We start from the raw sequence: 25,228 nt of genomic DNA, 5'->3' as shown, positions 1-25,228 counted from the left end.
GAGAATGGCTGCTGTAGAAAATTCTGTTTTCCTAATAGAAAATATCATTCATTTGTTTTGGTTGAAAAGAAAAAAAAAAAAAAAATACGCGTACACACAGAATTCAACCTGTTATTGAAATGTTTATTAAGATCGAACTGTTGAACAACGTATCGAAATTCACTGTATACGGTGTGCAGGATTTGACAATCCAAAACTGTTTTTTATTTAACTTTAAAATCAATTTTTAAATTAAACCAGATCATACAAATAAAACAGAAAATTACAGAACATGGCTTTGAAAAAAAAAAAATACAGAAAAAAAAAATTGTCATGCAAATGATCATACTCCAAAAACAGGAAAAAAATAAACAAGCAAAACAGTGTACAAATCAAAAAAAAAAAAAAAAGTTATACAGCATAACCAAATCATTCAAAGATCAATCACGTGTGACGTCACTCTTAATCCCTTTTTCCTCTTTATAACATTTTTCATGTGTTTAACACACATCATCTATAAAAGTTTACTAAACTCAGCAAGAGCTACCATAGTGGTCAACTTAATAAGTTGATAAAAAAAAGTACTTGTCATATGGGCAGTTCACTATGGAACCAGATCATTAAACATATTCATGTTGAGATGCCTACCGTGCAGCACTTTAGGCATTCCAAAAAAACTCTGTACAGCTTTCCATAGTTGTGTTACTTCGGATAGAGCGCTTGCACACATGTAACTTATGAGTGCTTAAAGGAGAACGTCCTTCAGAATATCGAAAACTTCCATTAAATCAATAAATCATCAAGATATATGGATCTGGTGTCTTTTTAGAATTTATTGGGAGCTGTAATAATCCTGGCACTCAAGCTTAAAAACAGCTTCTATCTAGTCTACATGTCCTGAGGTGAGCGGAGCTACTACAGCATCAAATGCATGCAATAACCCATATGGTGTCATTGGTTTGTTGTTCAATCCTACAGGACCGATTTTCCTTTCATATATAATTTTAATACATTTTTTCTTTTTTTTTTTTTCTCTTTTTTTCAAGCAAAAAACAAACTGACGCAGGTTAATGGCTATTTACATAACGTCTTCCAAAAATTCAGGAGTTCTCCTTTAAGTGTGCATTTCTGTATTTAGAGTTCCTACATGTGTTACACGCATTCTTTATATTAAATGCCGCTTAGCAAAATATTTAAACTCTTCATAAAGCATATTTTCTGACAGTTATATGTGATATAGGGGATTATACATGGTGTATGGGATTCTCTACTCCAAAGATCTCCGAAAGGAGATTCAGAGGGCCAGATATTGGGGGCCCTTGGGCTCGTCAGCCGATGTAGGGAACTACACGTCATAAAGGACGTGGTCGGCAACCGCAAACAGCTGAAGAGTCAAGGGCAGCTTCATTCTGGAGGAGCATATAAAAATAGCAAACACGCAAAGCGTTTCCTTTACGGTGTGCAGCAGGTACTATAATTGATCTATCTACGTAAAAAAAAAGACAATATGCTAAAAGGGAAGCAGGCACGTAATGAACGCTGCGGTCCGTGAGAAATCTAAAAAAAAGGGTCGAAAAAGATCATTCCATACTCTTGAAGACGACCAGGACCCTCTACATGTTCACAAGGATCAGACTGAAGGATGATGGTAGGACAAGCAGCTGATCGGATTTGTTGCAGATTTTGGGTTATATGGAGATCGACGACATGTGACTGCGCTAAATGCACTCCCTCAGGCAACGGAGGAGTCTGGACGACGGAACGCTAATGCCTCGCTTCTTCCCCAACTATCCCTATACGAGTAATGCAGACAAAAAAAAGACATCTGCACTCCAGAGAGATGTGTTGGCAAGGATCAATATGCAATCTTCGACTGATGAAAATTTAGCACCGGCTTTGCTGTCCCCCCCAAAGAAAGGGCTGGGAAAACCCAGAGGGATAACTGCAAAAACAAGAAACAAAGGGCGCACCAGCCTAGCACATTAGAACTGGAATTTATGAATGGCCTCAGGGAACAATATTAATAAATAGATATGGTCAATTAGAAGTTTCTAGCATTATCCAGAATTTTTTTGAGATAAAGGGGTTGGGAGCCAGTCCAACTGCTCCCTATCTCCTAGCTAGCTAGCGAGTACCTGGCTAGGGACCAGGCTCCCAACCCCTTTAGCCTAGCACATTACCTTCGAGATAACTTTATTAATATAAACAAGTTCAGATGTATACTCACAAACGACAATATCAAATAGGCACATCAAAGTCCGAAAAATACTCCAAACAGCCTGATCCACTGGACAAGTCCCAAACATGAGAAGATGTTCCAAAAGGCTGACGCATTTGGCTCTGAGGAAGAGGGGATCTCCGCTCGAAATGCATCAACCTTTTGGAACAACATCTCATGTTTGGACTTTGATGTTCCTTTTTTGATGTTGCCATTTGTGAATATACATCTGAACTTGTTTTTATTAATTAAAGTTATCTCAAAAGGTAGGGCACTAGGCTGGTCCACCCTCTGTTTCTTGTTTTTGCCTATATGTGTAATGTCACCTACAGCAATGCCATATGAAAGTTTGATCTCCTCATTTTATCGATTTTGCAAGGATTCTGGATGCCACAAGAAACTTCAGCTTTGTTAAAGAAAATCTTTGCACTTAGTTCAGCTCCAGGTTCCTAAAACAGGCTTCACCAGATTTTAGCAACAATGGAGCACACCACTTCTTGGTCAGTTACTGCGAACCTCCTCCCGGTACAAGCCTTCCTGTTGGCCAGTAAGGCATTCCCCTGAATTTGGCAGGGAATAGAAAGGCTTGGCCAGCAAGAGGAGGCAGGTCAGTTACCTACTAGTAGTTATATTGTCAATAATTGCTTACTAGAAGGCCAAGGCTTTGTGGAACCCCAGGCACAAGCTAAGCAAAGTCCCGGGGTTATCTTACTAGCTAAGGTGAGCCCATGGGTTTGAGTTCAAATTAAAGGCATCCTTAGGTTAACTGAACATCTAGGACTGGCCAAACATGGATGAAATTTAGTCCCTTTTGCTGCTGAAGTTCAATCCATTGGTGGTCCTGCCAGCACCATCTGGCTTGACAGAATTTGATCTAAAGTTTGCAGGAGCCAAACGGAAAACTGTTGACTGAACAGTGACCGCAGCCAATCGGCTTCAGCTACTGTTTGAGTATTCTGTTTGGAAATACAATAGTTGGTGTGGATGGTGAAATTTGTTCGATTTTTTTTTTTTTGGTAGAGTACACAAGCTGAAGAATAGAATCCCACACATGTAGGTCCAGCGCAGAAGATTATATGATGCGCCGCTCTTCAGTCTTGCATCAAGTGCACTGGGATTGTCAATCTCAAAATCTACCAAAGCAAAAGCAGCAAAGAATGTTTTCTAAAAATCTATGTAATATATATATAACGAACCTTAAGGGAAATTCTTTTTAACAGGCCTAGAGTTTCCCTTTTTACAATCCGGGCACTTTAGGTCCTCAGGTTGCAGCTGAACCTCCAAGTCTCCACCAAATGATTATACATATATAGGCTTATAAACCGTACATCCACTCTTAACTCAGGAAACCCAGACATCCCAATACAAGCTATTTATTTTTGGTGTTTTAGTATTCCTCTTATTTAAACCATCACTATATTTTATCCATACACACACTTAAGGCTTGTACAATGACGGAAATTCCCTGTGACTGCAACCCCCAAATGGTTTACCACCGATTTAAACTGATGAAATAATGACATTATATGTTCTATTGATTGTATGTGTTGCATTTTGGGGGACACACATATATATTCTGTGAACATTAGTGTTAAAATATACATTTAAATTTGTTTTCTTAGCTGTACTTGGTGCAAGCTTGCAGTATACATTTAGTTATCCATTTAACCTAGATCTTCAATCTAACATAGGCAACCTACGGTACGTGTCCCAAGTTGGGCATGCAATGTCATTTTCAGTGGCCCCCGGCAGATCATAATGTGGCAAGTCTGCATTGCTCAGACCAGCCTACCGGGGGATGCTCTGGTAAGGCCCCGTTCCCTACAGCCTGCTGCCTGTAAATTACAGCTTCCTAGACTGTCAAAATATAGTGCCTGGCCTGCCACACTGTGTCCACCCACCTCCACAATGCTTCCGACATGTCCACCAGATGAAAAGCTAGATGATGACCCCACCCAGACAAATTCTAAGCATGCCTTTTATGCAAATCAAAGGTCTGCTTCCCTGCCAGTCCCCGCCCAAATAAATAAGCTATAAATAAAACTTTTTCGTAATATTATTTCTTGCGAAATATTTTTTTTTAAATTACTCATCTTGGCTTCTGGGAGATGCAGGTGATGTCACTGCCCCCCTCATTGCTACCTCGAAAACCCGCGAGAATAGACTCCCACAATGAACAAGGTAAGATAGGATGATACCTGTGCCTCCCGAAAGACGGGATCAAAGCACGATTTTTTTTTTTGTTAGATATTTATTATTAAGGTTTTGTTCCAGATAATTTTGTTTGGGCGGTGGGGCGCTATCAGGGAAGAAGCCTTTACATTTTTAATTGGGCATAAAAGAGAAATACTGGTGGGAGAAGCCTACAACAGACAAACCTTATGTATATGCTCTTAAAGGGGACGTGCAGGCTGGAAATTCCTCCTTTAAAAATATTATTGCTAGTTTTCCTTTTTTTTTTTTTGCATTTTCTTTTTATTTTCATCTTATAAACTGCACTACTCACACTGTCAAAGATGACACCAAAAAAAAAAAAAATTGTGTGCCTTGTAGACCATACATGCCTTATAGACCATACACACTGGGATCTGATTGTCCGCCTACCTGAACCCAACATAAACATTCACTGGTCAGATATCGCCAGTACAATCTATGATTCAGTAGTGGCTTCTCTCTCTATATTTTCTTAGAAATACAGTGAACGCTACTAAACCTTAAAGAGACCCCTGGCAGCAAATAAAAAAAAAAAATCTGGTAAATTTGAGAGAAAAATAAAGTATTTTAAATGCTCGCTTACAGTGTTTTTATAGAAAGTTTTTATGGGTCTGCAATGTGCCTCTGAACTTCAGAAAGAGTCATATCCCTAGCACAACCCTCTCCCTCCTTGCACATCATAGGCCTCTACTCTTCTGAGAGTGTCTACTTACTGTCTGTACTGGCACAGCTCCTCTGCCCCTCCCCTTCCTACATAACCTTTTATATGTAGCTGCTGAAGAATACTATAGGGTGTCACTTAAGTGACAGCTATGAGTCTGCTGACATCAAATCCAAGGTGGTGGTGCCCAGCAGCAATCTCAGGCCTTTTAGATATCTACACAAGGAGGCCTCTAAAGGTAAATAACACGCCTAAAATACAATACATACACATATAATCTTGTGACAGAATAATATTTTCTATGGGTTGTGCAACAGATAAACCCTCCTTTTCTATCTAACACAGTAATGTCTTTCCTACAACATAAATTGTGCAATTGTTTGCAAGCTGTAGACAACAGCTGGCTATTGTACATCTTGTCTGCAGTGTTCACACATCAGGTATGGACATTATCTTCAATGATATCACAATTTTCAACTTTGACTCTTCGCTTTCCTCCAGTTATTTGAGGTAAGCAAAGACAGTAAGACCCCTTTCACACCAGGGCGTTTTGCAGGCGCTATAGCATTAGAAATAGCGCCTGCAATCCGCCCTAAAGAAGCTGCACCATTGTGTGTAGTGTGAAAGCCCCGAGGGCTTTCACACTACAGCGGTGCGCTGGCAGGACGTGAGAAAAAAGTCCTGCCAGCAGCTTCTTTGGAGCGGTGAAGGAGCGGTGTGTTTACCGCTCCTCCACCGCTGCTCCCCATTGAAATCAATGGGGCAGCGCTGTAATGCCGCCGGCAAAACGCCGCTATTGCGGCGTATTGCCGGCGGTTTTAACCCTTTCGCGGCCACTAGCGGGGGGGTAAAAGCGCCCCGCTAGCGGCCGAAATGCGCCGCAAATCCGCCGGTAAAACGCCGCTAAAAATAGCGGCGTTTTACCGCCGACGCTATCAGCGGTGTGGTGTGAAAGGGGTCTAAATGCCCGATAGTTGTTTATTAATGACACTAACATCTGTTCCCCCAAGTCCTCCAGTCAGCCACTTGAATATCTTGTACATAGTGACTTCTAGGACCTGTGGCCTCCACTTCCATCTCCCTCCACTAGGCTTGCAATAATAGCATGTAAAATCCTGCATGCTGGTTGTACCCAAGTTGATCGATCGATCAACTTGGGTACATTCAGCCTGCCCATACATGGTTGGAATCACGGTTCAGCAGAAACCGGCTGAGATTCGAACCATTTATGGTCGGCCTAACTCTTTCCCATCCCAACTTCCACCCATGACTCCTTGACACCTTAGGCAGAAACTGCCTGTTGAGTACTGTGAACCTGCAACTCAGGGTATATAGTGTTTTGATTAGAACAATTGACCATGACCATACTGTTCCACATCAGGCTAAATAAGGCTTCATCAGACGTTGGAAGGCCAAAGATGTCCAGGGGAGTCTTCAACTAGTGGCCATTGAGGGAGTGAGCTAAAGGGAGTTCATGGAAATCTAAGCTATGGACAGAATTACACCTAAAGCCTCTTAAGCACAGGCATCAGAATGGAGCATGTGATGTGTTCTTAACTTCTCCCCATCTCAACTGTTGCCCATCACTCCCAGACAACTCAGACTTTCTATAAGGACAGCCTGACTCTTTGGTCAAACACGCAGTATACAAGTAGCAAAGGATTCAGGTGTGTTGCCTTCATGCGTTGGGGTGACATTCAAAATGAATGACACCACAATGCATCAAAGCCTACAATGTAACACATAGATGTATAGGCCCTAAATGTAAAACCGACCCTTGCCGTATTTCCATTCTTAGTCCAAACAAAACTGAGTGGTTCTTGTGAACTACAAGATTGACCTGACCTTGAAATATTCATGCTCCAAAGCCTTGGTACTATATCCCATTTTGTTTTAATATAGTAAATGGATGATTCCAGGCACACAGATTGTTCAAATGATTGAAAAAGATTTCCCCTTGTGACCCCAGTGCAAGAAAACTGTCTGCACCCCAATTATGGCTGATATAGCTATTGAAAACCTGCATGTTTTTGCTTAATTTTACACACCTAAAATAAAACGAGTGAGAACTGATGTTTTTTTTAGGATAGCAAGACCTCTATCCTAAAAGATTAGCTCTATCCTGACCCCACAAGACTGAACACACATGGATTTTGATTGGCCAGTTCCATATAGATTGACCAGAAAAGGTTAGTGGTGAGCCAGTTCTAAAGATTCTAGTTTATTCTGCAGTGATGTAACCAAGTGCATCACCCCATCCTATTCTATGGCCGGTCTATCAAAGTCTAACATGGAAGATCTGTGGCCAGCTGGTCACTATATTAGCAATGTGAAAGTATGGCCGATGAAATGCCCTCTTTAACTGGTGGTCAATGAAGAGCTCCCATACATTGTTGGTTAGTGGGAGAATGACCTCATTTTGTTTATTTTGCCTATGGGAGAAGTGCACTTTTACATTGGTGTTCATTAGGAGACGTGCCTCTTTACATTGGTGGTTACTGGAAGGGTCTCCTTACATTATTGTTCATTGGAGCAAGGGCCTCCTTATAATGGGGGTCAGTGGGATAAGAGCAACCTTATGTTGGTGGCCATTGGGACAAGAGCCTCCTTATGTTGATGGTCACAGGAAGAAGGGCCTCCTTATGTTGATGGCCACTGGAAGAAGAGCCTCCTTACACTGGTGGCCAGTGGGAGAAGGGCCTCTTTACACTGGTGGCCATTGGGAGAAGGGCCTCTTTACACTGGTGGCCATTGGGAGAAGGGCCTCCTTACACTGGTGACCATTGGGAGAAGGGCCTCCTTACACTGGTGGCCATTGGGAGAAGGGCCTCCTTACACTGGTGGCCATTGGGAAAAGGGCCTCCTTACACTGGTGGCCATTGGGAGAAGGGCCTCCTTACAACGGTGGCCATTGGGAGAAGGGCCTCTTTACACTGGTGGCCATTGGGAGAAGGGCTTCCTTACACTGGCGACCATTGGGAGGAGAGCCTCTTTACACTGGTGGCCATTGGGAGAAGGGCCCCCTTACACTGGTGAGCATTGGGAGAAGGGCCTCCTTACACTGGTGACCATTGGGAGAAGAGCCTCCTTACACTGGTGACCATTGGGAGAAGGGCCTCCTTACACTGGTGGCCATTGGGAGAAGGGCCTCCTTACACTGGTGGCCATTGGGAGAAAGGCCTCTTTACACTGGTGGCCATTGGGAGAAGGGCCTCCTTACACTGTTGGCCATTGGGAGAAGGGCCTCTTTACACTGGTGGCCATTGGGAGAAGGCCCTCCTTACAACGGTGGCCATTGGGAGAAGGGCCTCTTTATAAAATAGTGGTCATTGGGAAAAGGGTCTCTTTATATTGATGACTTTAGGGAGAAAGACTTCCACAGTTTAAAAGATTGTTGGTGTCAGTGGCAATTTATCTGAGGGGCAGAAAATGCTCATCTTTCATGGAACCCCTAGGATATGCTGGAGGAACTTTAGGGTTATATTGACCCTGAGAAAGACTGCTCTAAACTTACACATGAATAGTGATTCGGCTTCAAATCCAGCTGAACAGATTCAATGCTACTTCACTAGGACTAGTAAAGTCACAGAATAAAAATTTCCATATTTTTCCATGGTTTTCCAATTTCCATGGTATCAGCATACGAGCCTGTGTCAACGGGCTTTGGTTCACATCAGAAATGTTTTTATTCCCATAAAAGACTGTGGAGAATGCAAAGCATCTGAAGTAAGTCAAATGCAAGTTAGGAGGAGTAGGTCAACTACAGGTAAAAAAAATGAATTCTAAATGAAGTCAGAAATTTCTCAAACTGATGTAACTGCAGATTATTAGTGGCCAGCTGGTCACTATATTGGCAATGTGAAAGTCCTTTTCCACAAAGCTTACAGCCGCAGCTCGTCTCTATGCAATGCATTGTCAGCAGCTAAACGATTGTTTGATTTCAAGTGTTATATCATCGCAACAGGCTTATCCAACTGCTTTGAAATAAATCTTAAAAAAAGAAAGAAAAAAACGGTTTACAGCTAGCCGCGGAGATGCAGTTCGGACAATTGTTCAAGTAACTAAATTAAGAATTCGTATTGCCACCAAAAAAATCTTTACCGCCTGATGACCTCAGAAGAGCGTAGCCGTCAGGCTTCTACAGCTAGCATAATTAAGAATCTATAATATATCTATAATCTGCATAAACATTATTATTGCAGCACACAAGAATCAGGTTTACTCTATCAGGCTGCTGATGGCCCTTCAGCTGTTAAAGCAGTACAAGCCCCAGTGCATGCTGGAACTTTCTTCCCCACGTGATGGACCAAGGCCGCCCAAACCTGTTCTGAAGTCCAACCCCATCATTGAATTACCATGCCTGAAATCAGGGCAGCAAAATAATCAGCTTTGTAAACAGTATCAGTATCTTGTTCCTCCAAGCCTTACATAGGATTCTGAAGTAAACATGGTTTAAGTTGCGTGTCAATTTCTTATGAATTTAGGACAGTCTCCTCCCTCTTGTATGTCATGGCAGTCTTCTCTGCTGGGATTGTCTAATTGCTGCCCCAGGTTTCCTGTTTTGGAGTGGCTCCTGTCTCTTGCAGCATCCAATAGACCCACTCTTGCATGCAGGGACTGGAGTTGTCTCCCTAAAACAGGGGTTCTCAACTCCTGTCCTCAGCACCCACTAACAAGCCAGGTCTGCAAGATAGCTGAAATACATCCCAGGGGATATCATTTGCTGCTCGGTGTTTGCAGTATTCTAGTCTGCATCTCTCCAAGGGAATACTTCAAATCTGGCCTGTTAGTGGGTCCTTAGGACGGGCGTTGAGAACCACTGCCCTAAAACAATCATAGAAGCCCCATAGCCTAGAATGGCAAGGCACTCCCTTAGTCCTTCAACCTTCCCCTCCCTAGAGCTCTACATAACGCATTCTACGCTGCTGTCTAGTGCTGTTTGAGTGCTGCGTCCATGAACTACCAGGCTAAACAGGAAAGAATTAGCAGTGGACAGTGCAGTCTTTAAGCCAGTCTCTTAGCTTGGAGAAGGGAGAGGGGCTGGAGCAGGGAAGTGTCTTGCCATCCTAGACTATGGGTCTATTGTGAATGCAGGGGAGGCAACTCTAGTCTCTGTATGCAAGGGTGGCTCCATAGGATGCTGGCAAGAGAAAGGAGCCACCCTGGAACAGTAAACCTGGAGCAGCGGTCATAGCACCAGCTTAAACTGGATTTTAGAGACGATAAGAAGCTGCATACTCAGTAAGGCTCCAGTCACACCCGTACGACTTGCCATGCAACTTTAGACACCATGTTTTCCAAAGATAAGCATTCATAGACGTGCGACCTAAAGTTGCAGCAACTTCCAAGTAGTTCATGCACTAATTTGGTCTGACTTTCATGCAACTTAAGGGCCACAGACTTCAATTTTAACCTTCAAAAGATGCATGAAAGTTGTACCTGAATGTTGGAACATGCAACTGTTGTCCATTATCACTGGTCAAAGCCAAAGTCATACCCAAGTTGGTGGAACTTTGGAGTCGTACAAGTGTGAATGGAGCCTAAGTGATCACATCAGCTGCTGAAAGTGCTTAAAAACTGAAGGCTTAATATCAATTTACACCAAACATTGGGGGGGTTACACTGCTATGCAGATATGGAACCGAAGTCCCTGTATAAAATGTACAATCTGTACAAGAATATCAGGACAAGATGATATCAACTACTGTTTGCAAAACTGACTTATTTGCCAGGATGATGGAATTATGTCTTTCAGCTAAGATATGCCCATTAAAGCCCAATTGAAGTCTTACAATGTTTTATCACATTGTAGTCCTGTACCTCCATACTGTATGTAATGATTTGAGGCTGATTTTTTTGCTAAGGAATACTTTAGAATACCTTTTTAACTCCATGCACAGCTGCTTTCCGCCCTCACACTGCAGTGGTCTGTGCTGGCAGAGGTGAATAACAGCCACACCCCTCATCACAGACTTATATTGCAAACATGCCTTGAGCAACTGCTGTTAAAGGAAAATGGAGGCAAGACATAGTACAGTCTACCTGACCGCATAGCCTTTTCTGTGACTTCATTTGGGCTTTAAGCATAGCTTACCCCCTTCAAGTGTCATAGAAATCAAGGCCACGACCTTCAAGCCAGCTCCGGTACACCTGTCATGTCTCAAATAGATCCTATTAAGGCAACATTTCTTATTTTAATACATGCCATTTATGTACTATACACATATTATACCATGCATTTCAATATAATTACTGAAGATTCAGAATATTATTTTTTTTTGTAAAAGTGCAAAGCAGAGCGAAAGAAGTTTGGTGCTTGCAGCCAGAAGGGTCCCCATGCAATGTCTGACAAAGTCTGGGACCTCCTACACGAAAGCGATTTTAAAAACACCTACAGCACTGAAAAGCGCAGAATATTCTCCAACCGCTGAAATAAAACAAGCAGCTCAGAAATAAAGGAAGCCTCCATAAGGACACAGTGACACTATAGCGCAGACAAACTCCACTATGTATTGTGATTGATGTGGAGTAAAGCATAAAAAAAGAACAAAAAAAAACACTCTGACCTAAACAAAATCTGTTTTATAATTTATGTCTCTAAATATAACCTAGGACCAACATTGCAGCATGGACCGGGATTGCACATCCATCTTCAATTGTCAACTGTACATTTATTGTAGAAATGCAGGACTTGGCGGTGTATTACCATGAGATCCTATCGCTTTTCTATGGCTGAGTCAATAGCGTGGACAGATGAGGCTAACTAAGCCACGAGGAACCGTGACATCAGTCGAGGCACTTATCAGTCAATATTCCTCATAATCAAACTGGCTCCGCTTCGATGACAATGGATAATAACGGAGAAAACATGGCTGAACAGTAAGTAATAAAGTGATGGTGGCACCTTAATGGTGCGATGTTCTGTAAGGTACTGAAGGCTCTGTGAGAAACCCACAGGCACTGCTTGTCTAGCCGGAAATGGTGGGACTTAAAAGAACCCTAAATAAGCCACGTGACAGGTTCTCTTTATAGGGTTCTCATCCCACACCCACTGATACCTACTTTTCCTGCGCTCACCTGCTGTACTGTTGATCTGCTGAAGCCTTTGGTAATACCCAGCTTTTTCAGGGAATGGGGGAGCCTCTGATTGTCTCCCCTTTCTTCCTAAATACAAGCTTGATTGGTCAATTGCTAGGCCTGAACACTGTCATGTTGGGGAGGGAAGAAGTCATTTAACAGAACCTGTGCCCAGATTATGTACACAAAGCAGTAAAAGTGCTTTAAAACAAGCCCTCATTCATCTCTGTATCTATAAGCATTGTGGGAAAAATATATAATTTTCATTGATTTAAAGCTCTTGTCCTGCTGGTTAGAAATATGTTCATATTCTGAACAAAGCAGTAAAAGTGCTTTAAAACAAGCCCTTATTCATCTCTGTATCTATAAGCATTGTGGAAAAAATATAAGTTTCATTGATTTAAAGCTCTTCTACTGCTGGTTAGAAATATGTAAATAGTGTAATGTCCATAGTCTGGGCACAGGCTCACTTTCACCCTGGGTATGCTTTGACACGTACTGACACAAAGCTGTACGGGCAAACAAGGCAGTGGGGGAGCGCAGGGAAGGTGAGCATATTACGTCTTCTGCCCTGTGAGAACCCTTTGGATAAGACTCTTCTTTCAGCTAATAAGAAGCTTCCATATCACCGGGGATTGAAATGGACACTAGAAGACTCTCCCACACTACAGCCCAGAAGAAGAATCAAGACCCGTGTCTTACCATAATTTTAAGGCATGGCTTTTAGTTTATTTTTTGTTAATCTAGTGGTTCATTTGGGTTGGGGGAAGCAAGGTAAAACATTTTGGGGTGGAGGTTCATCTCGGAGATTAGCTTTAAGTAGCTAGGGAGGCTTTAGATTGCCTGCTTTTACAGGTCATCACAAACAGCTTCATGAAGCTCTGTCCATATATCAGGATGAAATAATGAATCTGGTTACAGCAAAACTGAAAAACAGATTTGCTAAGGGCCACTGAGCTTTAGTCATTTGCGGTTTCCACAGACGATGCCCAATGACTCATATCTGCCATCATTGCTCCAGAACATTGGACATCATACAGACCACCATCAGGGTTTAGGTCAGTCAGATGACCATCAGGGTATTGGTCTGCTGGCTATGTAGGAAAGGAGAGAAGTATATAATTAAGGGTTATAATATGATCACTACATCTGCCCATACTTCCACATCTATCATTACCTTTGACTTTTAACAAAAGATAAATAAAAAGGTGGAAGTCCCCCCCCCCCCCCCCCCCCCCGGGCTCTAAGGTTCTAACCATTAACCATTATTTTAAGAACCATTAAAATAATTTTGGGGTCTCAAGGAACCTCTGCTATGATTACTATATCTACAGCTCATGATACATTGTCATGAACAGTAAGGTGCAAGAATAAAAAAAAAGAATAAGGAATGTGGCATAATTATAGTATTTGACTAGTAGAGCTGCTCTATATACCAAAATTATTTTCAGTAATACCATTTAAATGAAACTAATACATAAAATGCCAAAACGAGATATGCAGGCACTGAAAATAGTAGTGTTCTCCCACATAGATGGTCTGTGGAAAAGTGCCCCTTTACATTTACAGTATGGCCAATGAAATGACCTTTTTAACTGGTGGTCAATGACAAGCTCCCATAGATTGTTGGTTAGTGGGAGAAGGACCCCCTTTTGTTTATGGTCACCCAGAGAAGTGCAACCTTACATGGGTAGTCATTGGAAGAAGGGCCTCCATACATTGGTGTTCATTGGGAGAAGGGCCTCCTTACATTTGTGGTTACTGGAAGAAGGGTCTCCTTACATTAGTGGTTACTGGAAGAAGGGTCTCCTTACATTAGTGGTCATTGGAACAAAGGCCTCCTTATAATAATGGTCACTGGGACAAGAGCCACCTTATGTTGGTGGTCACTGGGACAAGAGCCTCCTTTCATTGATGTTCATTGGGACAAGGGCCTTCTTACATTGGTGGTCATTGAGAGAAGGCCCTCCTTATGTTGATGGCCACTGGAAGAAGGGCCTCCTTACATTGGTTACCATTGGGAGAATAGTCTCCTTACACTGGTGGCAATTTGGAAAAGGGTCTCCTTACACTGGTGGCCATTGGGAAAAGGGTAATTGAGAGAAGGGCCTCCTTATGTTGATGGCCACTGGAAGAAGGGCCTCCTTACATTGGTTACCATTGGGAGAATAGTCTCCTTACACTGGTGGCAATTTGGAAAAGGGTCTCCTTACACTGTTGGCCATTGGGAAAAGGGTCTCTTTACATTGGTGACTATTGGGAGAAAGACCTCCATAGTTTTTATATTGGTGAATATTGGGAGAAAGAAATACATAGTTTAGAAGATCGTTAGTGTCAGTGGCAATTTATCTGAGGGGTGGAAATCGTCTTTCATGGGACCCCTAGGATATGCTGGAGGAACCTTAGGGTTATATGGAACCCTGAGAAAGACCAAACTTACACATAAATAGTGATGTTGCTTGGAGGCCAGCTGAACAGATTCAATGCTACTTAACTAGTAAAGAATAAAAAATTTCCATATGAGGCTTCTCATACAGGGATTTTGTCTCATGACGGCCTTATTTTAAAGGGAAATTATAGTTGTGTTACAGTTTTTTCGATGTATCCGTGAATGGTATCAGCCTATGGGCCTGTGTCAATGGGCTTTGGTTCACATCAGAAATGTTTTTCTCCCAATACAAGTCAGATGCATCTAAAGTAAGTCAGATGCGGGTTAGGAGGAGTAGCTCAAATTGCAGGTAAAAAGCACCTGCCAATGAATTCTAAATTAAGTCAGAAATTACTCAAACTGATGTCATTGCAGATCATTAAGGCATGTCAACAGACCCCAATAATCTTATCAATTAGTGTTACGGTTTTAAAACATTTGTAAATGTATGGTTCCTAAAACCTTAGGGAAGCAGCCATATTTTCTCACTGTGTATGTAGGCCTCCTGATTAATTGTAGTGCACAGTGTTTGTGCCTTACTGCTCCTCTCTATAGGCCCGGTTTGACTCTCGAAAAAGGTTAATCTCAGAAGACCTAATGCATAGATGCTAAGTCACATTACTAACAATGCTTTGTTGGCTTGCTCTCATGTTAACCCACAGACTTCAAGACTGACCCAATCTTGAAGTCCATGGTTCAGAGGTTCTTATCTGTATACTTGTTTTAGGTCAGACACAAGGCAGGAAAGTAGATTCTCACCGGCTGTTGGTGGTAAAACAAGCAAATCTCTGCACCAATCCACCAGTGACATCATAACGGTAAAAGATCGCAGTGCAAGCCCGAAGATGCATAAACACGAGCGTGTCAACAGTAACACTGCTTCTATAGCTGTGCGAACGAGTTTCTTAGGCAAGCATTACAACAGTGATCACCTACGAAAATGTGTTCTCAAATAACAAAAACCTATCTATACAGCAGAATCTTAACAATCTTAACAACCAATATACTAATCGGAAACTGGCTGCAAGAACAAAAAAAAGGAAAAAAAAAAAAACACAACTCTACAACCGCTGCTTTAAAAGAAAGCAGATTTTTTTTTCTGCAATATAAAAAATAGCCCCAGTATTTATTTCTCAAGCTGCTCCCGGTCGATTTTTTTATTTTTTTTTTGCAGAGAAACAAGAGGGCAATATTGCTTAGGACCCCTGATGTCAAGTGAAAGAAAATCCAGATTTTAGACAGACTAAGTAAAAACTGCTAAACATACTCTTACATTGTCCTGCCATCGGATGGATCCGTCGGGCATTTAAAACAAAACCAACGTTTTTCTACATTCCAAATTAAGAATTCCAAAAAATAACAAAAATAAAGAAAAGTCCTCTATATGGGCCTTTTTAGCTTGGTGACACAGAGCTAGAATAGAAAAGGCCCGCTAATGTAGATTCTGAGGATAGGTTGTGACTAGATTCATTAGGCCAGGGTTTCCCAAAGTTTGGTTGGTCATGTACCACAGCCACCATCTTTACAATTTTTCCTTAATGCACTATACGGCCAAACGTTTGTGGACAGCAGACTGTTTACACCTGTATGAGATTGTTGGACATTTCATTACCAAAATCATGACCATCTATATGGATTAGCCTCCCTACTTTGCAGGGCTAACTGCCAATTCGTCTGGGAAGGCTTCCCATAAGAGTTTGGAATGTCCATTCAACCAAGAAAGCGTTTGTGAGCTCAGTTATTCATGTTGGAAGACCTGATCATAACCAATTTTCCAATTCATCTTACAATGTGTTCAGTAAGGTTGAGTTCAGGACTCCTTCATACTAAACACTTCAGACAGTGGGGTTGGTTTACTAAAACTGGAGAGCGCAAAATCTGGTGCAACTATGCATGGTAGCCAATCGGCGTCTAACTTCAGCTCGTTCAATTAAGCTTTGACAAACAAAAAAAAAAACCCAGAAGCTGACTGGTTTCCAGATTTTGCACCCTCCAGTTTTAGTAAATCAACCTTCATGCCTTTATGGAGATGGCATTGCCCACAGGTGCACAGTCATGCTGGAACAGAAAAGGACCTTCCCAAAACTGTTGCCACAAAGGCTGAAAGCACACAGTTATCTAAAACGTCTTTGCTGTGTATACTTCACTAGAAACAACTGAATTCAAAAATTTGGAGAGGTGTCCCCATACATCTGGCCACATAGTAAATTTTTTTCCCATGCTGCCACCTCCAATGGTGCATTGCAAAAATATAAAATACAGCCCTATGTCACAGGTATGCAACATGGATATGTTTCCGCAATTTAATGGACTCTGAGAGTCAAAGAGGGGTTTGAAGCAATGACCTGTACTGAACATAAAAGAAACCAGTAGAAAACATAACTGCAAACTCGGTTGGTATGACATATATTACAAAAACTCAAGCTGAGTACCTTTAAGGAAGGAGGCAGATCACCACCATTACCAAAATTGTACCAATTTAGTACTGCTGGCTAGCATGGATTTCAAATAAGGAATTTTACTTTGCTTGGAGCACCAACTTAAAGGCTTCTACCCACCTAATGAGTCAGTGTCCAAACAGAGCACTGCCCTTGTCACGTCACATTTGGCTTCCCATCACATTCTGCTACGGAAGTGACGTTCTGTCACAGAAGTGACGTTACAGACAAGCTGTTCTTCTGTATAATTATTGATTGTAAGACACCAGTTTGTAACAGGGCCCCTCGCCACACTTCGGGCACGGCCTCGCTTCGCTCGCCTCGCTTCGGGCACGGCCTTGCTTTCCTCTGCATAATTATATTCTAACTCTAATTCTACTTGGATGGTGGGGCTTGAGCTTAGGGGTGGAGCCACATAGTCGTAAAAGTGTTGGAACGCATATGGCGGCGTTGCACATGCACACTCTAGCGGGTAGCCAAATGTGATGGGTTGCCATATGTAACGATACACCCTCTTCAGAAGCACTCTTATAAACATGAGGTTACACCTACTTAGTGTCTGCTCTTGGCCACCTCCAGAGTAAGTAAACGCTCCTATAGGATAGCCTTGTAAAAAAAAAAAAAGAAAAAAAAACTACAACCCACATAGAAGAAGTGTTATTGTCAGTAGTACATGACCCACGGTTTGGGGAACACTAGTCTAAGGTGATGGTTCGCAACCTCTGGCCTAATTTCAATGGCTCTAAAGCCACCTGTCCTCAGTCTCCCACTCGGATATAAATCCAACTTAAAACTTTTTTTGTGAATGATCTCTTTACTCGAATTCAACGAGCCCACAATATTCTGGTCTATGAAATAAATTATAGCAGTGTCCTGCAGTTTGTAAAAACAAAAGAAAAAAATATAACAAACTATACTTTTAACCACCTCAAAAGAGTTGCCAAGAAGTCTGGCATTACCAAGCTTGAGAACCACCCAGCAAGGCTTTTTTTTTAAAGTGCAACTGTTACCTGGGCAAGCGGAAGCCATTTTTGTTGGGCTGGGCCAGGAAGGGTCAGCAATATTGTAGGACTCTTCTTAGCAGGCATTATAGGCTGTATTCAAACAGTAGATTGGAAGATAAGACTCCCACGATCGTTTTCTCACATTGCCAGCTCTGAGCCACATAAACGCTTTTCTCTGGAATACTAGCCCAGCCCAAACTGTGGCCATCCCTGTATGCACTTTAATGTTTCATTAACACAGCAACTGCATACTTTTCGACAAGTGAAACAGTAGAAAAAGGTTTATAGCAGTGTCATTACAAAAACTTCAAACTTAGATGTAGCTGGCTAAACTTCATATAGCATTAGGTTTTAAGGATCATGCAGAAAAAGCATCATCTAATCGAAAGATTCTAGAAAGGGCAAATTAAAGGAGCTTCCATTTAATTTCCTTTTATTTTTTTTTTAATTTTCACTTAGAAACTGGAAATGCCCTTCCCCTGGCAACACAGGAGAATAGCGGGGCATCGTATTGCGATTGGTTTCCAGTCCAGATGTGCACCTGATTAAATTGCCGCTACAGAGGTGTCTGCGCGGGCAGGAATGTTGCGGGTTGAACACGTCACCTGCTCAGACTGCCGACTCGCTCTCTGCTTCTGGAGGAACCGTAGATCCTTTCGGAGAGAGCTGCAACACAAGTGGTTTTTCTGGATCCACCCCATTAGCGATGGCTCCATTTGCTGGACGTTTTGGCTCCTCCTTGTTCTCTTCTGCGAGGTCTGGGTATATTACTAAGAACGTAGCTGTGAGAAATCCTAAGAAGGAGCCTACGGAGGCCACCAGAGGAATTACTCGGACTGAACCCACAACATCAACCACGGCTCCCAAAGCTGAGGCCACCAAAATCTGGGAGATGTAAACCTGGCAGGACAAGATGGCGCAGTCTATGCCAAAGCCTCTCTTCGAGTTCCCAGGGCTGTGGTGGATGTACTGCAGACAAACAGAATGAAGAACTGGTAAGCAATTTAAATTAACTCTACAGTACTAAAGTAGAACTATAGGCAAACCTTTTTCCCCCAATTTAGATAGAGTAAGGGACCCCTGTCAGATTTTTTCTGCACCATCTGTGCCCAATTGTGGGGATTTCCTTTCACTTCCTGTCTCATAGCCAAGCAGGAAGTGAGAGGAAATCCATGCAAATTAAGGGAATTCCTTGGGAACCGCCAGCTCTTAAGAACTAGTGTCCCCGCTGTAATATTTACTTTTTTGGGGAAAACCCAAACTTTGGGATTTTCTTTTACTTTCACTTGATAATGGTAAAATGGACAAATAGAGAGGATGAATCTCCCTACCAGGGGGCACAGACAGCAATAAACACTGACATCTGCTCTAATCTCTCTCCACTCTATCCAAAACAAAAAAAAGTTTTGCCTTTAGTTATATTTAAAGTAGACCTGAACTCAGAAATTAAAGATCTGCATTTCGGAACATCTAGAAACTGTAATTGCACTTAAGTAATCTCCTGAAAAAATTACCTTCCACCTTAAATCCCTGAAAAAATTACCTTCCACCTTAAATCCCTCTTGAAAAATAGCAGCACACTCTGTGCCTCGGCACTCGTGTGCCTTAAAATTTCATAGCTGTATACCGTATCTGCAGTGTGAGATCTGATTATGGCAATGCTGCCTCTGATAGTCTCGCCAGACTTGGAGTGAGATTTGGTGAATTTGGTGATCTCACTACTGTGCTGCTTGCTGGAAAGGACGCTGTACCTTAGCACCTGCAGTGCAAGGATCTCCCTGCTTCTGCCAAATTAATTTCTGTGCTTTCTATACTTCACCCGCTGGTTCATGAATAGTCCCCCACCAGATCATGAGGAAGCAAAGCCCTACTGCTCTACTAAGATGGCTGCCTCCACATTGCATGTAAGAAGGCATGGCACATCAATAATGGAAAAAAGATCAGCTGCAAGGACTACAGACACTGCCGGTGACAAGTCCTTTGTTCTCTGCCTGCCTTTTTTGGGCACAGATTCCACAATTTAAAGCTTTCCTTAACCACTTAAGCCCCGGACCATTTTCCAGCTAAAGGACCAAGCCCCTTTTTTGCGATTCGGCACTGCGTCGCTTTAACTGACAATTGCGCGGTTGTGCGGCGTTGCTCCCAAACAAAATGGGCGTCCTTTTTTTCCCACAAATAGAGCTTTCCTTTGGTGGTATTTGATCACCTCTGTGGTTTTTATTTTTTGCGCTATAAACAAAAATAGAACAACGATTTCGAAAAAAATGCAATATTTTTTACTTTTTGCTATAATAAATATCCCCCAAAAATATATAAAAAAAACTTTTTTTTTCCTCAGTTTAGGCCGATAAGTATTCTTCTACATATTTTTGGTAAAAAAAAAATCACAATAAGCGTTTATTAATTGGTTTGCGCAAAAGTTATAGCTTCTGCAAAATAGGAGATAGTTATATGGTATTTTTATTAATAATTTTTTTTTTTTACTAGTAATGGCAGCGATCAGCGATTTTTATTGTGACTGCGACATTATGGAGGACAGGTCGGACAATTTTGACACATTTTTGGAACCATTGGCATGAATACAGCAATCAGTGCAATTAAAAATGGACTGATTACTGTAAAAAAATGTCACTGGCAGTGAAGGGGTTAACCACTAGGGGGCAGTGTAGGAGTTAAGTGTGTGTTTTTTTAACTGTAGGGGGGGCGTGGCTTGGCGTCTGACGTCACTGATCGTCTTTCCCTATAACAGGGAAACAGACGATCAGTGACAGCCTCAGTAGGAAGCACGAGGAGAGGTTTGTTTACACTTACCTCTCCCCATTCTTCAGTTCTGTGACCCGGCGGCGATCAGGTCCGCGGGTCCCGCAGCCATGGAGCTCAGGACCAGTCGGCTGGGCACTTAAAGGGAACGTACAGGCACGTGATTGTGCCCAGCCGTGCCATTCTGCCGACGTATATCGTGAGGTGGTCCTTAAGCATTTAAAGTGAAACTTCACTCTCCCAATCGACATTGATTATTTTTAATCTTCAAGTTGCTAGCATAGTAAATAGATAAGAAAGTATATAATATTTACTTGTTTTAAACTTTTTTCTTTCACATTTTTTCAGTTACTTCCTAGGCAAATGTTTATGTTTTGTGTTATAAATGTGTACTGTATGTCTGGAATTTATGTTATCTATTAAAATATTTTCTATTTTTTTATACATGCCGTCAAAGTCTATTTTTCCCTCACTATTCAATCTTCTAAAGGACTATACAAGCTGGTATGGGGTTCCCATCCTTTGAAAACTTTACTAAGGAACTGAGAAAGGCCACTTACCTCTTTCATTTCGTGGTACTGTCCCAGCAGGGCATACGGGCAGTATGAAATACTCATCGACACTATCCCCATGGTGCTGATCATAATCATAGAGACGTAGACATTGGGGAAGATGAACATCACCGTTGTGCCAATGGTGAAGCCAAGCGTTCCTAGGATGTAGATGATTCTGATGCTGAGGTCATAGTTATCCAGGTACTTCTGTAACAAGGCTGCAAAGAGCACAGGTAAACAGCGTGTCAGGAATCATACTTGCAGAGGCACTGCGACAATGCTGCGTGGCTTGTACACATACTGGAACATGTATTTTGAAGCTGGTTCAAAGAGACACTCTCCCATTCATGCCGCGTACACACGATCGGACTATCCTGCGGACTTAGTCTGGTGGACAAACCGCCGGACTTTGTAGCGGAGGTCCGCCGGACTTTTCGAACGAGCGAGAAGACCCCCCCAAGACGGAAGAGCACCGGAGCTGTCCAATAAATTATTTTAAAAACGTGTTGTGTTTTTTTCTTTACACTTTTTTTCACCAGGTGAATGGGTAGGGGTACATGGTACCCCAATACTCATTCACTTAGGACGGGGGGGGGCGGTATCTGAGGGCCCCTTATTAAAAGGGGGCTCCCGGATTCCGATAAGCCCCCCGCCCGCAGACCATGACAACCAACGGGCCAGGGTTGTTGGGAAGAGGCCCTTGTCCTCATCAACATGGGGACAAGGTGCACCCCCCATGTTGAGGGCACACGGCTCGTCCCTACCCCCTTTCCTGACCGACCGGGCTGCGTGCTCGGATAAGGGTCTGATATGGACTTGGGGAGGACCCCCATGCCATTTTTTTGGCGTAGGGCTTCCCCTTTAAGTCCATACCAGGTGACGAGGCTAGCGAGGTGTCAATGTCACCGATGGAGGCGGCGACATTGACCTCCTTTGCTAGTCCCGTCTACCTGGAGCCGCGTTCAAAATAAATAGACTTTTCTCCGTGTGTGGGCAAGTCCGTTCATTTCAAAAGTCCGGCGGACTTGCACACAGGCGGCCGAATTTTGAGTCAAAACTTCTTTCACACACAGGCGGATTGTCTGGCGGACTCTGGTCCGCCGGATAGTCTGATCGTGTGTACGTGGCATGAGTGACAGTGTTTTTCTAAAGGTCCCCTGCACTAGTAATATTGCACTCCCTCTCGGCTCCTTCCTTCACTATAGGGAGTGGTAACATCACTCTTCCGGTCAATGCTCAGGCCTAGCAATTGGCTGCTAGACCCCAAACACATATTGGGTCATATCACAAGCTCCCCCATGCCTGGAGGCGTTGTTTACCATCACAAGACGTGACAGAGGAAGGATTGTTGATGATGGAGCACTGGTAAGGCAAGTATAACCGGTACGGTGGGCATGCAAATTTATTATTATTATTATTATTATACAGGATTTATATAGTGCAGACAGTTTACGCAGTGCTTTATAACTTGAGGGTAGACAGTACAAATACAATATACTTTAATACAGTAGGAATCAGAGGGCCCTGCTCGTTAAGAGCTTACAATCTAAGAGGAAGGATCAAGAGATACAAGGAGGTAATAACTGTAGGGGGGCAGATAGGCTTTCCTGAAGAGATGAGTTTTCATGGATTGTCTGAAAGTGGACAAAGTAGGAGAAAGTCGGACAGATTGGGGTACAGCATTCCAGAGGATGGGAGAGGCTCTGGAGGAGAGCATGGGATGAGGTGACAAGGGAGCTAGAGGGCAGGAGGTCTTGGGAGGAGCAAAAAGGACGATTTGGTTGGTATTTTAGACCAGGTTAGAGATGTAGCTGGGGGCCAAGTTGTGGAAGGCTTTGTAAGTTACTGTTAGTACCTAGAAACTAATTTGTTGGTTGAGTGGTAGCCAATGTAAGAATTGGCAGAGAGGGGTAGAAGATGCTGAGCGGTTTGTAAGGTGGATGAACCTGGCAGCAGCATTCATGATGGACTGAAGGGGGGATAGTCTATTTAGAGGTAAGACAATGAGTAGGGAGTTGCAGTAGTCAAGGAGAGAGATGTCCAGGGAGTGGATTAGAAGCTTTGTGGGGACATTGGTTAGGAAGGGTGTATCTTGGAGATGTTGCGGAGGTTGAAGCAGCAAGCTTTAGACATCGAAGTCAGCAGGTGGATCAAGCCTGCTTTTTAGTCACAAAAAGCCGCAGGTTTTCATTGTGCACCATTACAACCTTCCAGCCACCGACATTCTAACAACCAGTGATGTCATCAGTAATGAAAAGAAGGATGTTGATCGCCTGCATAGCATTCTTGTTTGACCCTCTCTGTCAACACCGGGGTCACATTAGTTGAGTGATGGTGAGAAACTGAGGGCGAGGAGAAACACTGGAATACTAGTCGGTTCTAGTGTGCAAAAGTGTATTTGCTTTGTAAGAATAATTCACCTCTAATGTTGGGTGTCCTATGTGTGCCAATGCTGCCACATTATGTAAAACTATTAGAATGTTTTTTTTACATTTTAGAATGGGGTGCTTTGAGACTGTCCATAATTTTAAAGGGTGCCTTGAGACTGTCCATGATTTTAAAGAGGAAGTAAACCCTGATGAGTTTACTTCCTCTTTGATTCCCTGCAAAGGTAAAGCATAATGGACTACTATGCATTGCATAGTAGTCCATTATGTGTCACTTACCTGACACAGGAGCCAGCGATGTCACCGCTGTCCCCTGTAGTCCGGAGCATCCATCTTCTCGATGGGTCTCGCTGCTCCGCCGCTGTCACACGGGAGCCGCCACTCGCTGCATATCGCCGTTGACCGCGTCGCGCTCAGTGCGCCGCTGTCTACGGCGCATGTCCCGTAGACAGCGGTGCCTGTCTTTCGGCAAATATCTCCTAAACCATGTAGGTTTACGAGATATTTCTTGGACTTACAGGTAAGCCTTAATCTAGGCTTACCTGTAGGTCAAAGGTGGTTGTAAGGGTTTACAACCACTTTAAAGGATGCCTTGAGACTGTCCACGATTTTAAAGGGTGCCTTGAGACTGTCCATAATTTTAAAGGGTGCCTTGAGACTGTCCATAATTTTAAAGGGTGCCTTGAGACTGTCCATAATTTTAAAGGGTGCCTGGAGACTGTCCATAATTTTAAAGGGTGCCTTGAGACTGTCCATGATTTTAAAGGGTGCATTGAGACTGTCCATAATTTTAAAGGGTGCCTTGAGACTGTCCATAATTTTAAAGGGTGCCTTGAGACTGTCCATAATTTTAAAGGGTGCCTTGAGACTGTCCATAATTTTAAAGGGTGCCTGGAGACTGTCCATAATTTTAAAGGGTGCCTGGAGACTGTCCATAATTTTAAAGGGTGCCTTGAGACTGTCCATGATTTTAAAGGGTGCATTGAGACTGTCCATAATTTTAAAGGGTGCCTTGAGACTGTCCATAATTTTAAAGGGTGCCTTGAGACTGTCCATAATTTTAAAGGGTGCCTGGAGACTGTCCATAATTTTAAAGGGTGCCTTGAGACTGTCCATGATTTTAAAGGGTGCCTTGAGACTGTCCGTGATTTTAAAGGGTGCTTTGACCGATAAAATTTTAAGAAACCCTGGACTAGAGAAGTCTTCAGAATGTCAGCATTAGGTAGAAAGATGACAGCGCCACAAGGTTGCTTCAATTCCAGTAAGCCTTTATTGATCATAATAAATATTGCATGGATGGCCAATGCCTTTTGGGGGCTCATCACACCTCCTTCTTCAGGGCTTACATGTGAATGTATGAACTGGACCAAAGCAGGTGTTCTTCACGCTGCATAGCATTCTTGTTTGACCCTCTCAGTCAACACCGGGGTCACATTAGCAGAGTGATGGTGAGAAACTGAGGGCGAAGAGAAACACTGGAATACTAGTCGGTTCTAGTGTGCAAAAGT

At 42.7% G+C, this 25,228-nt stretch overlaps 1 protein-coding gene across 1 annotated transcript in view; it reads right to left on the bottom strand.

The window, feature by feature from the left end:
- Nucleotides 1–102: 102 nt before the first annotated feature.
- SLC45A4 (solute carrier family 45 member 4) overlaps nucleotides 103–25,228 on the bottom strand; it is a 54,113-nt gene continuing 28,987 nt past the window's right edge. Inside the window, exons 6-7 of the mRNA XM_077493858.1 lie at nucleotides 21,340–21,551; nucleotides 103–18,988 (exon numbers count right to left, since the gene is read on the bottom strand). Of these exons, the coding sequence (XP_077349984.1) occupies nucleotides 18,629–18,988; nucleotides 21,340–21,551 (572 nt within the window). The 3' untranslated portion in view covers nucleotides 103–18,628. The remainder of the gene's footprint in view (nucleotides 18,989–21,339; nucleotides 21,552–25,228) is intronic.

Source organism: Lithobates pipiens, unplaced genomic scaffold (genome assembly GCF_037356315.1).
Source record: "Lithobates pipiens isolate NorthernLeopardFrog02 unplaced genomic scaffold, aLitPip1_a1.2 Scaffold_19, whole genome shotgun sequence".
In the NCBI taxonomy this organism is placed as follows: Eukaryota; Metazoa; Chordata; class Amphibia; order Anura; family Ranidae; genus Lithobates; species Lithobates pipiens.
Note: the sequence above shows the minus strand (reverse complement) of the source record. Positions and strands in the feature narration are given on the sequence as shown.